The sequence below is a fragment of the Leucoraja erinacea genome, chromosome 9, assembly GCF_028641065.1.
Source record: "Leucoraja erinacea ecotype New England chromosome 9, Leri_hhj_1, whole genome shotgun sequence".
Taxonomy (NCBI): Eukaryota; Metazoa; Chordata; class Chondrichthyes; order Rajiformes; family Rajidae; genus Leucoraja; species Leucoraja erinaceus.
Genome location: NC_073385.1, coordinates 11,344,753 through 11,358,869, shown reverse-complemented (window position 1 = coordinate 11,358,869; position 14,117 = coordinate 11,344,753). Strand labels below are relative to the sequence as shown.

The 14,117-nt window shown below is 43.4% G+C and overlaps 1 protein-coding gene across 2 annotated transcripts in view; it reads right to left on the bottom strand.

Annotated features, from left to right (window-relative positions):
- The window catches only part of LOC129700001 (latent-transforming growth factor beta-binding protein 2-like), a 191,045-nt gene that overhangs the window by 125,251 nt on the left and 51,677 nt on the right, over positions 1 to 14,117 (bottom strand). For both annotated transcript variants that reach the window (XM_055640130.1, XM_055640131.1), the window contains exon 4: positions 1,692 to 1,885. In XM_055640130.1, the coding sequence (XP_055496105.1) occupies positions 1,692 to 1,885 (194 nt within the window). The remainder of the gene's footprint in view (positions 1 to 1,691; positions 1,886 to 14,117) is intronic.

The following is a 14,117-nucleotide window of genomic DNA, read 5'->3' as shown; positions in this document are numbered from 1 at the left end:
CCCCTCCCCTGGTACTTTCCTTGCAACGCAGGAAATGCTACACTTGTCTTTCTCCCTCCCCCCTCGACTCCATCCAAGGACCCAAGCAGTCGCTCCAGGTGAGGCAGAGGTTCACCTGCACCTCCTCCAACCTCATCTACTGCATCCGCTGTTGTCTACTTCTCTACATCGTTGAGACCAAGCACAGGCTTGGCGATCGCTTCGCCCAACACCTTCGCTCAGTTCGCAATAACCAACCTTATCTCCTGGTGGCTCAGCACTTCAACTCCCCCTCCCATTCTGAATCTGACCTTTCTGCCCTGGGCCTTCACCATAGCAAGAGTGAGGCCCAGCACAAATTGGAGGAACAGCACCTCATATTTTGCTTGGGTAGCTTACACCCCAGCGATATGAACATTGACCTCCAATTTCAGGTATTCCTCGCTTTCTCCCTCCTTCCCCTCCCCTTTCCCAGCTCTCCCCCAAGCCTACTGCCTCCGCCTCTTCCTTTCCTTTTCCCCGCCCCCCACCGACATCAGTCTGAAGAAGGGTCTCGACCCGAAACGTCGCCTATTCCTTCTCTCCATAGATGCTGCCTCACCCGCTGAGTTTCTCCAGCATTTTTGTCTACCTTCGATTTTTCCAGCATCTGCAGTTCTTTCTTAAACATAATGAATTTCCAAAGAAGTAGTTCACTTAGGATAACGTTATTTTTCAATTGCACTATGCTTAAAACAGGTACAAGTATATTTCTAGGCCTATAATTTAAAATGATTGGTGAAAGTGTTTTCTAGTAAGATTATTACACTTCAAAGTGATAATTTATTAGTTAAGTAGCTGTCAGAATTCCACCAAAATGTATTGGTTGTATATTATATTTTACAGTATTGTGACAAATATATTACATTTGAAAATATATCGGAGACATGAACGATGTGAATGCATATGTTTGAAATCGAGAGATGAGATTGTATATGTGCACTAACAGCCATCAGCCGAAATAGATGCAATTTTAGTCATATTCACTTTGTTCCCAATTTGTTTCATGGTAAGTACCAATGAATGGGAGCTGTAGTAATTTGCAGGATGACAAATCAACTCAAAGAGCTCTCTTCTTTTCCATCTTTGCATTTTAGTTTTGATGAAAAATCAATAACCCAAAATAGCAACTCTGTTCCTCTCTGCCTTGGCTTGGTGAGTATTTTCAAGTTCTCTTATTGTGCTTTTTAAATGAAAAAGGAGAGTCATGCTTTGAGAACCTATACTCTAATGCCCCTGTCCCACTTAGGAAACTTGAACGGAAACCTCTGGAGACTTTGCGCCCCTCCCAAGGTTTCCGTGCCGTTCCCGGAGGTTGTAGGTGGTTGCTGGTGGTTGCAGGCAGTGGAAGCAGGTGGGGAGACTGACAAAAACCTCCAGGAACCACACGGAAACCTTGTGTGGGGCGCAAAGTCTCCAGAGGTTTCCGTTCAGGTTTCCTAAGCGGGACAGGGGCAATACTGCTTCACAAACAAAATGAACAGTAATTTGAAACCAGATAGAATACTTTAGTTTAAATATTAATGTGTCAAACAGGTCATTGTAGGGAGAGGAGAAAAAAAACACAAATTTTGAAAAATCTTTTGGAAGGTTAATCAAATTTTGGCTTTAAAGACAGTTTAAAAAAAATAGTTGCATGATATTCAAAGCACAGAGTTGTTTGTGTCACTCACCTCGTGGTAGTGCATTTTCATTTTCTGCCACAACTTGTCCATTTGTAGCAAATCGGTTCTGAACCTGCGCCTGTCCATTGTTAAATAGTGAATTGGACAGTAGCTGTCCATTTCCATTTGATAAGTGTTTCACCATACGTGATGTTCCTGTCAATTTCTGAGTATTAACAAGCTGTCCATACTTAGTTTGTGGACTGTTGGGAAAAAAAGCATCATAAATAAAACTCAAAATATTGAAATTTAAGTTAAGTACCTCGTCATTTGCTTAAAGAGGAGCTTTATTTCTAAAAATCTCTGAAATATTTGGTTACATAAGTAACCAAGAATTTCAGAAGCATTCAGAAGAATTTCACTCCAGATGAACATATGTACACATGGAAATAAATATTTAATATATAAATTGTAAGTTACTGTAATATTCCCTAGTGTGTCCATTATTATTTATCCAATAGGAGAGTTCTCATAACACTGGTAACCTGTTACAAATTTCAATAGCCCTTCTAACTTCAGAGCTGATTGCATTCATAAGAGATGTGGTTACCCAACAAATGACCTGAGGCATGAGGGATAAACTGAGTTAAAGTGAATTAATTTTCATTATAGTCAAGGCCATGTGTTCTCTCCCGATTTGAAGCCCATCCCACAATGCGAGTTTACCCAAGAGCTCTACCGAATTAAAAAAAAAATCAAACTCGTGGTAAGTACGCGGAATGTACGTAGCGGGTACTTCGGAGCTCGTGGATGTCTCGTAGCGGCTCAGAATGCTAACGGCAGGTACTCGGGAAACGCGGTAACTCGTGATGTTTTTTCAACACTGTGAAAAATGTCCAAGAGTAAAAAAATATTCGTGATGAAGTACCACGAGTTTGATTTTTTTTTAAACTCGGGAGAGCTCTTGGGTAAACTCGCAATGTGGGACAGGGGCTTAAGGCTGAAAGATAAAAACATTTTAGATAGATAGATAGATAGATAGATAGATAGATAGATAGATAGCCTTTTATTGTCATTCAGACCGAAGTCTGAACGAAATTGCAGCAGTCATACATATAATACAATACAATAAAACAACAATAAACACATATTAACATCCACCACAGTGAGTCCACCCAGCATCTCCTCACTGTGATGGAGGCAAAAGTCTTAGGTCGCAGTCTCTTCCCTCCTCTTCTCCCCCTGCGCTGGGGCGATACCCCCCCCCCCCCCCAACCTCTTCCAGCCCTGAGCCGGACCACCCTCACGGGAGCGAGCTCAGGGCGAGTCCTGACGGTGCTCTGCCTCCGGAGCCTCTAGGTCGTCAGCTCCATTAGGCCTCATCGCAGACGGAGGCAGAGAAGGGGAATACGACAAAAAGGTCGCATTCCCCCGCAGGGAGAGACTGCAAACCCCGTTTCAACCCCCCCCCCCCAAAACACACAAGCTAAAACCAAAAAACTAGACTAACCAAACAAAATAAACAACATACAAAACACAAAGACAACGGGACTGCCGGTGAGCCGCTGCAGCCAGAGCCGCGCCACCACTCCGAAATTTTCATAAGTTCATAACATTTTCCTTATTCCCTCAAAGGATATCACTGTCCAAAGCAGCTTGAAATTTTCAGCCTGTCCTCTCGTTCACCTCGCACATACATGATTGCAGCACAATCGGGTGCTTGCTCTATTATCAAAATAACAGAGACCAAGGCACGGTTTGTTCTCATGTCAGATAAAGTCCTCTAACTGTTGATTCCATCAGAATTCAACGTGGATGGAAGTGTGTGATTCTGAACTGGATGGGGTAAGGCAGGCAATAAGCAAACATATATTTGCTTGAAGGTTACACAAAAAAGCTGGAGAAACTCAGCGGGTGCAGCAGCATCTATGGAGCGAAGGAAATAGGCAACGTTTCGGGCCGAAATCCATATATTTGCTTGAACTTGGTGCTGAATTAAAGCTCAGGCTTCCCTTCACATAGTAACCAGTTGATGCTGACCCTGAGATGTGCAGTTCACAGGCCCCAGGAGTACTTGAAAACAATTTAACAATTCATTCATATAAAGTGCATATAAACAATACCCAAGTTTACAACTATCAATATCATATCATTTCCTTCAACTGCTTATTGGCAAGTATTCTGTTGACAAAAACTGCAATTAAAGTAATTGACTTGTACAGCACAAGGATGGGTTATTTGGCCTGCCATGTACATCATGACCTTTTGGTTTGGCTACATAAATTCCATTTGTCCACAAACGGATAATGTTCTTCTATACTGCATCTATTTAAGTGCTAATCTAAATGTCTATTAAAAGTAGTGACTGCATCCAATTCTAATACCTCCTCTGCCAGAGTTCCAGATATCAATCACATTCTGTGTAAATAAATCCCCATTGAATAGTCTCTCCTTATATCTAATCTCCTCTTGTTTTTGATGCCCATACAATGGCTAAAAGATTCTGACTATCTACTCTATCTACAAATTCATAATTTTATATACCCCTCTAGGTCACCTCACAGCCTCCTTTCAAGAAAGAGTTAGAGAGGGCTCTTAAAGATAGCGGAGTCATGGGATATGGGGAGAAGGCAGGAATGGGCTACTGATTGGGGATGATTAGCCATGATCACATTGAATGGCGGTGCTGGCTCGAAGGGGCGAATGCCCTCTCCTGCACCTATTGTCTATTGTCCTTCAGCCCAGGGGGGAAAAAACCCAGCCTATCCATTCTTTCCCCAAAACTAACATCTTCCAATCTCCTATATTTCAGGCAACATCTTGGTGAATCTCTTTTACACAGTTTCTAGTGCAACCACTTCCTTCCTGTACTATGAGGGTAGAAATAGGAAGATAGGATAGATGAGGAATTGGTGCAGAGGACGGGGATTCAGATTTTGGGACGATTGAGATGCTGGAACTTGATATGGAAGGCGATGGAAAGTACATGGAACAAGCTGCCAGAGGAGGTAGTTGAGGAAGGTACTAAAACAACACGCAAATGATATTTGGAGAGGTATATGGAAAGGAAAGGTTCAGAGCGAAATGGGCCAAACACAGGCAGGTGAAATGGTGTAGATGGGCACTTTGGTCGGCTCGAGCAAGTCTGGCTGAAGGGCCAGTTTCCATACTGTATGACTACCTCTGGTTCCCATTATTCTAGATAATCCACAAGTGTGAGCACTCCACCATTGGTCACCATATCCCCAGATGCCAAGACCATATGACCTTACTTTAGACTTTTCTACCTCCCCATTTCTTATCTCCTTTGTAGAGACTCTTTGAAACCTCTGAGTAAGCTTTTGCACATTTGTTTCATTATCTCAGTCAAGTCAAGTCAGTTTTATTCGTCACGTGGGCAACATGTTATAGGAAAAATATTGTCAAGCTGGAAAGGGTGCAGAGAGGATTTACGAGGATGTTGCCAAGACACGAGGGCCTGAGCTGTCGGGAGAGGATGAGCAAACTTGGACTCTATTCCATGGAGCACAGGAGGATGAGGGGGTGATCTTATAGAGATGTATAAAATCATGAGAGGAATAGATCAGGTAGACACATACAGTTTCTTGCTCAGAGTGAACCAGAAGACATAGCTACTTCCCTCCGGCAGACGTTATAAGGCCTTCTACGCCCGAACCTCCAGACTCAGAAACAACTTCATTCCCAGAGCTATAGCTGCTCTGAACCGGCCCCGCTGAGTGTCCCCCACCCCCCCTGGACTGTCTCCCTCAGATGGTTACGTCGCAGTTTATTTATTTTTTATTTTGTTGACATCGGTTGGAAGCTGCATACCAAATCTCGTTGCACTGATGTGCAATGACAATAAAATATATTATTATTATTATTAATTATTATTATTTTTAAAAGTTTTAATAAGAATCTGAGGAGTAACTTTTTCACGCAAAGGGTAGGAGGTGTATGGAACGAGTTGTCACATGAGGTAGTTGAGGCAAGTACTATCACAATGTTTAAGAAACATTTAGACAGATACATGGATAGGACTTATTTAGAGGGATATGGGCCAAACGCAGGTAGGTGAGATTAGTGTAGATGGGACACAGTTGGCCGGTGTCTTCGTTGGGCTGAAGTGCCTGTTTCCAAGCTGTAAGACTCCATCACTCTATGAGGAATGCAAGTGGTCGCAGAAAGTGGTGGCTTTATAAAGACTCAGCCTGCACCATTACAGGCACAGCCTTCACCGCCATCAAAAACATATATGCCTTAGGAACGTGGCAGGTTACATGTTGGATCCTCAACATCTGGGTCATGCCCTCTTCTCACTGCTACATTAAGCAGGAAATAATAAAGTCTTACACCACCTGGTTCAGGAGCAGCTACTGTACTTTCCTATAACTATGGGGTTCATGAACCAATTCTAATCCTACTTTGACACTAGAACATTACAGATCACCTCTTGACCTTTTTTTCCTAATTGTGTTTTGCACTAACGCCCTGTTTATTGCAACTTTTTTCCCCTTTTACCATCTTGCAGGAATTAATGTGTCGTTTTTTGTATACTTTATCTTTTTGTGTGCTTGTCCAAGTCTGAGCCTGTGATGCAGCTGTAAGCAAAATTTGCTTACAGTAGATATTCCTAGAAACATAGATTTGCAGAGAGACATTGGAATACAAGTCCATAACTCACTGAAAGTGGTTTCACGGGTGGATAGGGTAGTGAAAAATACATCTGGTTTGCTTGCCTTCATAGGTTGAGGCATCTTACAGGGATCTCACTTAACTTTTTTTCCCTGATGCCAGCCAGACAACCTAGGCAGCTTTTTAGGTTGCCAAATGACAGTTTAGGTGGTCATTTAAGACGGCTTGCATGACACGTGCGATAATGAGCTCGGACGAAGTGCGTAGTTACCAGTCGGAATTATGGTCAATGAAGCATTCCCATATTATTTCTGCTTCAAATAAAGTCGCAAACTAAACATATTCACCAATCAAGACATGATATATACCACAATGACAATGCAGCAAAATTACAATACAGTATCTCAACTCTTTTTACACGTTGCAATTAATGCAATTTCTATTATATCTTCCCACTTCCAAACAAAAATCTGGTTGGATTATTCAGCGTATGATCAACCTCGGTGAGATCCAAGTGTAGGCTTGGCGATCGCTTCGCCCAACACCTCCGCTCGGTTCGCAATAACCAATTTGATCTCCCGGTGGCTCAGCACTTCAACTCCCCCTCCCATTCCGAATCCAACCTTTCTGTCCTGGGCCTCCTCCATGGCCTGAGTGAAGCCCATCGTAAATGGGATGAGCAGCACCTCATATTTTGCTTGGGTAGTTTACCCCCCAGCGGTATGAACATTGGCTTCTCCAATTTCAGGTTGTCCTTGATTTCTCCCTCCTTCCCCTCCCATTCCCAGCTCTCCAACAGCCTATCGTCTCCACCTCTTCCTTTCTTTTTCCCGCCCCCCCCACCGCGCTCCCGACATCAGTCTGAAGAAGGGTCTCGACCCGAAACGTCGCCTATTCCTTCGCTCCATAGATGCTGCCTCATAGTCTATCCAGGTGCGGCAGAGGTTCACCTGCACCTCCTCCAACCTCATCTATTTCATCCACTGCTCTAGGTGTCAGATGCCCTGCATCAGTGAGACCAAGCGCAGGCTTGGCGATCGCTTTGCCCAACACCTCAGTTCGCAATAACCAACCTGATCTCTTGGTGGCTCAGCACTTCAACACCCATTCCGAATCCAACCTTTCTGGCCTGGGCCTCCTCCATGGCCAGATGATGTGCTGGCCCGTGGCAGTGCGCATGTGTAAGGCGGACTGCCGTGCCGAGCCGAGTCCCGAGAGCCGGACAGCGGGCAGAAACGGAGAGTGACATGGAGAGAGAGATAGAGAGGGGGCCTGCTCAAAATTAAGTAATAGGTGGCCCGGGCCGGGCAAAATGGCATGGCTTTTAGGTTGCCCTGCGGGACTGTAGATTGCCTTTCGCTAATTTCGAGCCCTGTAGGATAAGGGTTAGGATGCCGTGTTGCAGCTATACAAAACATTAACTAGAACACAGAGTCACAAGAGACTGCAGATGCTCGAATCTAGAGCATAAAACAACATGTTAGAGGAACCTATCAGGCTAGGCAGCAAATGTGAAGGGAAATGACTGATGATATTTTGAGTCGGGATCGTTCTTCAGACATGTCGGGATTCTTCTTCAGTCTGAAAGATGTGATGACAATAGAGAAGATGCAAATGTAATTAGCCAGGACTTTGCCAGGAATGGAGAGCGGTAGTTAAAAGAGAGATTATATAGGCCTGGTTTATTCCCACTGGATCAAGGGAGACAGAGGAGTGACCTTACAGATGTTTATTTAATTATGAATGGATAGTAAGAATTCTTTCCCCAAGGTAAGGTCTCCATTATTGAAGGGCACACTTTTAAGGGATGTTGTCTAGGGTTAATCACACACTATGTGCAATTATTTTGACTATTGTACTGCAAATTCCTTCAGTTTTTGACAATATTAAGGATCGGAGTGTGCTTTTTCCATCTTCTTCCAATCATGTTATGTGGAAGGCCCACTTCCAAACAATCCTTAATTGTACAGGGTAGTTTATATATCTGTTTCTGCTCTGTATCTCCAAACTAAACTAAAAAATCATGCATTTTCTTGTTCTTCTGCAGCCTGCATTATGGCTAACCCTAGCAGCAGCCGGAGGTTGACTTGCTCACACTTTTAGTCGTAACAAAAACTCTGATCTTGTTACCTCTCCCCTATACCCCCCCCCCCCCCACACCCCCCCCCCCCCCACGACCCACCACCCCCCCCCCCCCACACACCCCCACCCCAACCTCACCCACCCACACACCCCCCCCCCAACCACCCACCCCACACCCACACACCCCCCCCACACACCCCATCGACCACACCCATCCCCCACCCACTCACCCCCCCCCCCACACACCCCCACTCTCCCAACACCGCCACATCCCCCCCACACGGAACCCCCCCCCCCCCAACCCCCCGCCCCCCTCCACGATTCACCCCCCCCCCCCCCCCTCCCCCCCCCCCCCCCCCCCCCCCCCCCCCCCCCCACCCCCCCCCCCCCCCCCCTCCCCCCCCCCCCCCCCCTGCCCTCCCCCCACCCCCCCCCCCCCACCCCCCCAGCCCCCCCCCCCCCCCACCCCCCCCCCCACACACCCCCTCTCCCCCCCCTCCTACACCTCCCCGTCCGCACACACCCCCCTCCTCTCATTTTAAGATACATTTTGTGGCTTAAATTCAACAAGATGTTTTTATTATTAGGCATAAAAATGTATACATAATCAAACTACATAAAATACTCCCGCAAAAACTACACATCTGTTCTGAGTTAGTTGTGGATTTGGTTACCGAAAGAACGTGTGAGTGAACAGGCAACAGAACCAAACAAAATAATAACAGTTTTCGATGGATGCTAATACAAGATAATGAATATTCATTGGAATTGCAATGATGTGCCATGATCATTACTAATTGTAAACATTAATCGCTTGGTTGGTAATCATCTGAACTAATATATTTGTGTTACAGTCTTCAGTTCTGTACAAGGTATTAGAGCAAAATATAATCTTCATGTTTTAATTTAATGCAAATTTAAATAAAAATATTACACATTATTCTTTCACAGTAGCACAAGAAACCTTTCACAGGAAAAACTAGGAGCACTGCACGAGATGAGAGGATGTATGAGTGAGGTGAAGAGAATGGGAATCCATGTGGAGGAATCAGCAAGATCAGTTGATTAGCTTGTGGCCGCATGCGACAGCATTAGTGCCCTGCTACCGTAATGTTAACTTTCATACAACTTGGAAATACAGCAGTGGGCTTAAATGCAAGTTTACGTAAATCACATATTACGTAAGGCAGGGAGTGTCTGGATTCTGCTCCACTCCTTTCTGATGAAATCTTGGGACGTCTCATTTATACCGCCTCGGTATCATTGTAGTGCTTCCAAGAATTAGGCATTTAAAGTTGGACCGCACCGAAGAGAAGTATTTTCAGAGCGTTACTTCAAAAGGATTTCCAATCCAACCAATTCTGTGTCTATCGGACAGAATGGAAAACAAGCTTCCTTTATCTATTTTACCCTTCTGACCAAATCTAACGGAACCTCAAGAAATCTCATTACCTTTCAAACATAATATACATCATGTTTTTAAGATGTTCCAACTGCTTCCTATTTGCACATTCCACCAGCTTTTCTATGCAACTTCACTAGTTCTTCAGAATGATTTATTACATTTCTTATTTTAATACTGCACACCAATTTGGTTACTACTTTCTTTGGCTCAATATAAAAATAATTTATGTGCATGACCAATCGTACAGAAACAATACTAGACCCTTCAAAACTATGAGCTAATTCCCATGAATCTCATTTTGCTCTTTGCTTCTTCGAGACATTTTTTTAATCCAATTTCTACCCTTCCAAGATTTTGTCAAGCTCTAAGTTTCTCCAACAGTTTCCTGTCATAGACTTTCTGGAACTCGATATGCATCACATTCACTGAATTCTTTGTATCCAATTCATTAAATGATTTGGCAACATCGGAAAATTATTACAGAGCAAAGAAGTAAAATAAGTAAAAGTTTCATACAGGTATCTTAATTACTCGAAAAGGTCTCTCTTTATAAATGAAATGCTCCATCCCAGCCAACATCCTGGTAAATCTCCCCCTGGTGAATCTCCTCTGCACTTTTCAATGCAATCACATCTTTCCTAATGTGTGGTGATCAGAACTGTACATGGTACTCCAGTTGTGACATAATCAATGTTTTATAAGAAATATAGTATAATATCCCAACTCATGTTTTATGTCCTGGCTAATGAACGCATGTACGCTGCATACCCTCGTCCCTACCTTATCCACCTGTGCTGCCACCTTTGAACTTGTACACCAGGTCCTTATTTTTCTCAAAACTCCCCTAGGCCTTGCCATTCATAACATTGAGAGCCACCACTCAGCAATGGCAAATGTTAATGATTAAATTCACTATCACCTTCAATGCACTTAAAAGATCATGGTGAATGAGAAAAATGTCATCTGATAGATGCCCTGGAATAAGATACCTGATGTACTATCCGGCAGTGATCCCAGCTGTCCTGTTTGCATCTGAGAACTGTGTAAGAAGGAACCGCAGATGCTGGTTTAAACTGAAGATAGACACAAAAAGCTGAGAACTGCTCTACCTACAACAGGAGCCTCAAGACCCATATGTGATACCATTAATCATATTCTTCAAAAATCTTCCAAATTCACTTGGAAAATAAGCAAACCGATGTTTATGTTCTCTCCCAAACCAACATTCTCTGCTTTGAGGTCTTAATTAAGGGCCTGTCCCATGTGCATGCAACCTGCATGCGGCAAGCACGACCAAACCGGAAGCGGAAGCCGCGCGGAGGTCGAGTGATCCCCGTACAGGGCTGGTTCCACCAGCATGCGCCTGCATGCGGTGAGTGCGACCAAATCGGAAGCGGGGGCCGCGCGGAGGTCGAGTGAGTGACATGAAGTTTGAGCGAAGTCCGTGGGGAGTTCGCGCGTGACGTACGGCGTCAAGATGCTACGTACGGCGTCAAGACTCTGTGTACGCCCGTCGAGGCGGTGCGTACGGCATCAAGACGTTGCGCATGCCTGTCAAGGCGGCGCATACGGCGTCGAGGCGGCTGCGGGACGGCGGGATTTTTGGACACGGTCAGTTTTTCGGAACCCCGCGCGATGTCGGGACCAGCTGCGCACAACTCCATACCACTCCGGCGATCGAAGTGGGACCGGCCCCACGAGGCCTTACGCCTCAAGCGACCACGTTAGGTCGCGCTTGCCGCATGGAGTCGCATGCTCGTGGGACAGGCCCTTTACACTGCATTAGCTCCATTGTTTGTATGCCTGACATCAGACTCCCCTAAAAAATACACTATGCCAAGCTACATCAGGGAAGGAGATTATCTGGACAAAGAAAAAGATTCAAGAATGTTCTCAATGCTTCGTTGATTAAATGCAACACTCCTCACTGACCTCTGGGAATGCTTAAAGTAAAGAAGCAGCATTTGAGATAGCATCAAGAGTTAGAGAGTTAAGAGTGTTTAATTGTCATATGTCCATATTTCAGAAGTACATAGAAAACCTATGAAATATTTCAGACAATATGCATCACCTCGAAAAACAATCCACTTGCCTACCCAATCATGCCCGTCATGTGTCATTTTTTTGAAACATACAATAGAAATCGCAGGTCATCAGAAATGATTCAGATCCATGTGCCAGCAGGACAGATATTAGTTTGAAACTGGGGTGAGGTGAGGCCGTGGAGTGGAGTCAGTTTAGGAGAGGGGAAGTGGAAGAATGTGCAGACCAGGATGTGAGTGGAGTGGTTTGCTGGGGTCTGAAAAGAATCATGGATTGAGGTAGCACACTGGGGCATTGCGTAAACGGTCATTAGATCATTATGTAGAGAGGGGGGAGATCAAGATCATAAGCTTACAATCAAGGGAAACTGAGTTAGTGTAGAAAAATGGTGCAAGCTGAAAGATCAGACACAACCTTATTTTATAGCAGAGCAGCCAGGATTTATCAGTGGAGAGGTGCCAGCATCAAGCTAGCACATGCTCAGGAAGTCCTCTTTAAGTAAGTTTAAATAAATATGGTTGTCATACCTCTATGATTCTCTGATTTCATGAAAAGCAAGAATTCTGGACTTGCTTTTGAGTCAGTTTATCGGAGCACAATTTTGTGAATATTAGATGAACAAAAGTATTCATGGGTTGTTGAAAAATATCACACTCAAGCACAAGAATGTACAAAATCCATCCAAAAGAAATACATTCTTTGATAAGTAGTCTGAAGAAGGGTTTCGGCCCAAAACGTCACCTATTTCCTTCGCTCCATAGATGCTGATGCACCCGCTGAGTTTCTCCAGCTTTTTTGTGTATATTCTTTGAAATGTGTGAGTAAAAGTTCACAAAAATATTTCAGTAATGTCTCTCTTTACACTAAGAATCCGTTTCGCTTGTGATTTTGTGTTTGAATCGTCAGCAGAAAAAAAGCAGTGGTCCCTGTCTATTAGAATATCTCCTGTGGCAGCGTTCACATTAATTCATGAAGGAATGAGAATTTTATCCCATAAAAGACAATGGAGCTAAAATCCAATGAAGTTAATTGTGCATGTACTTATTCCTGTTGCTATTTTTGCAGCACTGACTACATTACAAGTTATGTCAATTCATTCACAGTTCCTGTGATAAATTAAAAATCAAAACTATGAGCTAATTGCCATGAATCGCATTTTGCTCTTTGCTTCTAGTCATGTTTTAAATCCAATTTCTACCCTTCCAAGATATTGCCAATCTTTACGTTTCTCCAACAGTTTCTTGAAGTTTCCTGTCATAGACTTTCTGGAACTCGATATGCATCACATTCACTGAATTCTTTGTATCCAATTCATTACATGATTTGGCAACATAGGAAAATTATTACAGAGCAAAGAAGTAAAATAAGTAAAAGTTTCATACAGGTATCTTAATTACTCAAAAAGGTCTCTCTTTATAAATGAAATGCTCCGTCCCTGGTTCTAGTTATGACTCTATTTATGTCTGACACTGTATTCAATCCTTATTATCAAAGGTACAAAATCTATCGAGCTGCTGGGACCTTTAAAATAGTATCTTGCAGATGGCATGGCCCTCAAAAAGGTTCAGGTATCAGACTCATGCCTGATTTACCATTACAGTAGGAGTTGTGGTATTTTGGCAGGTGTAGATACTGGTAAATGTGGATCATAAAGTTGAAACACATACAATGCCGCACAAAATCCTGCAAAGATGAAACAATGTTGCCCCCTGCTGTTTACATTTAATTAGCAAACACCTTTTGTTTCAGTAAGAAATGATGCATAATGTTTTGAACCAAATACTGGCCCATTCCAGAAAGTGCTAGTTCTGTAATTTTTACTCCCTATTTGCAGTTTGCTCAGGTTATGGAACTCTGTGACCTTTCACAAAGATACATTTAGAAAATTACATTTAATAATAGATTTTTAAAAAAATGATTGCCTCATAAATTGTAATTAATGCATGGAGCCTACATGTTGATACTAATAACAATAATAATAATAATAATAAATACTTTATTGATCCTCTCAGGGAAATTCAGATGTCCAGAAGCCACCAACTAACAAACCCGCACATTCAGAACGAAAGCAGACAAAACAATACATAAAATAGAATATGGACAATACCTGAAAGCAATAAATACTTAAAAAGATTTACTATTAAAAATGCAAAAGCACCCCATACAGCCTAGCAGTCAGCATTATAAAATCTAATGGCTGCAGGGGTGAAGGATCTCCTGAACCGCTCCGTTTTACAGCGCGGGGTGAGGAGCTGGTTGTTGTTCCGTGAGCTCTTTTGACTCTCCAGAATATCACGGAGGGGGATGCCCGGAGTTGTCAGTTTGAATAA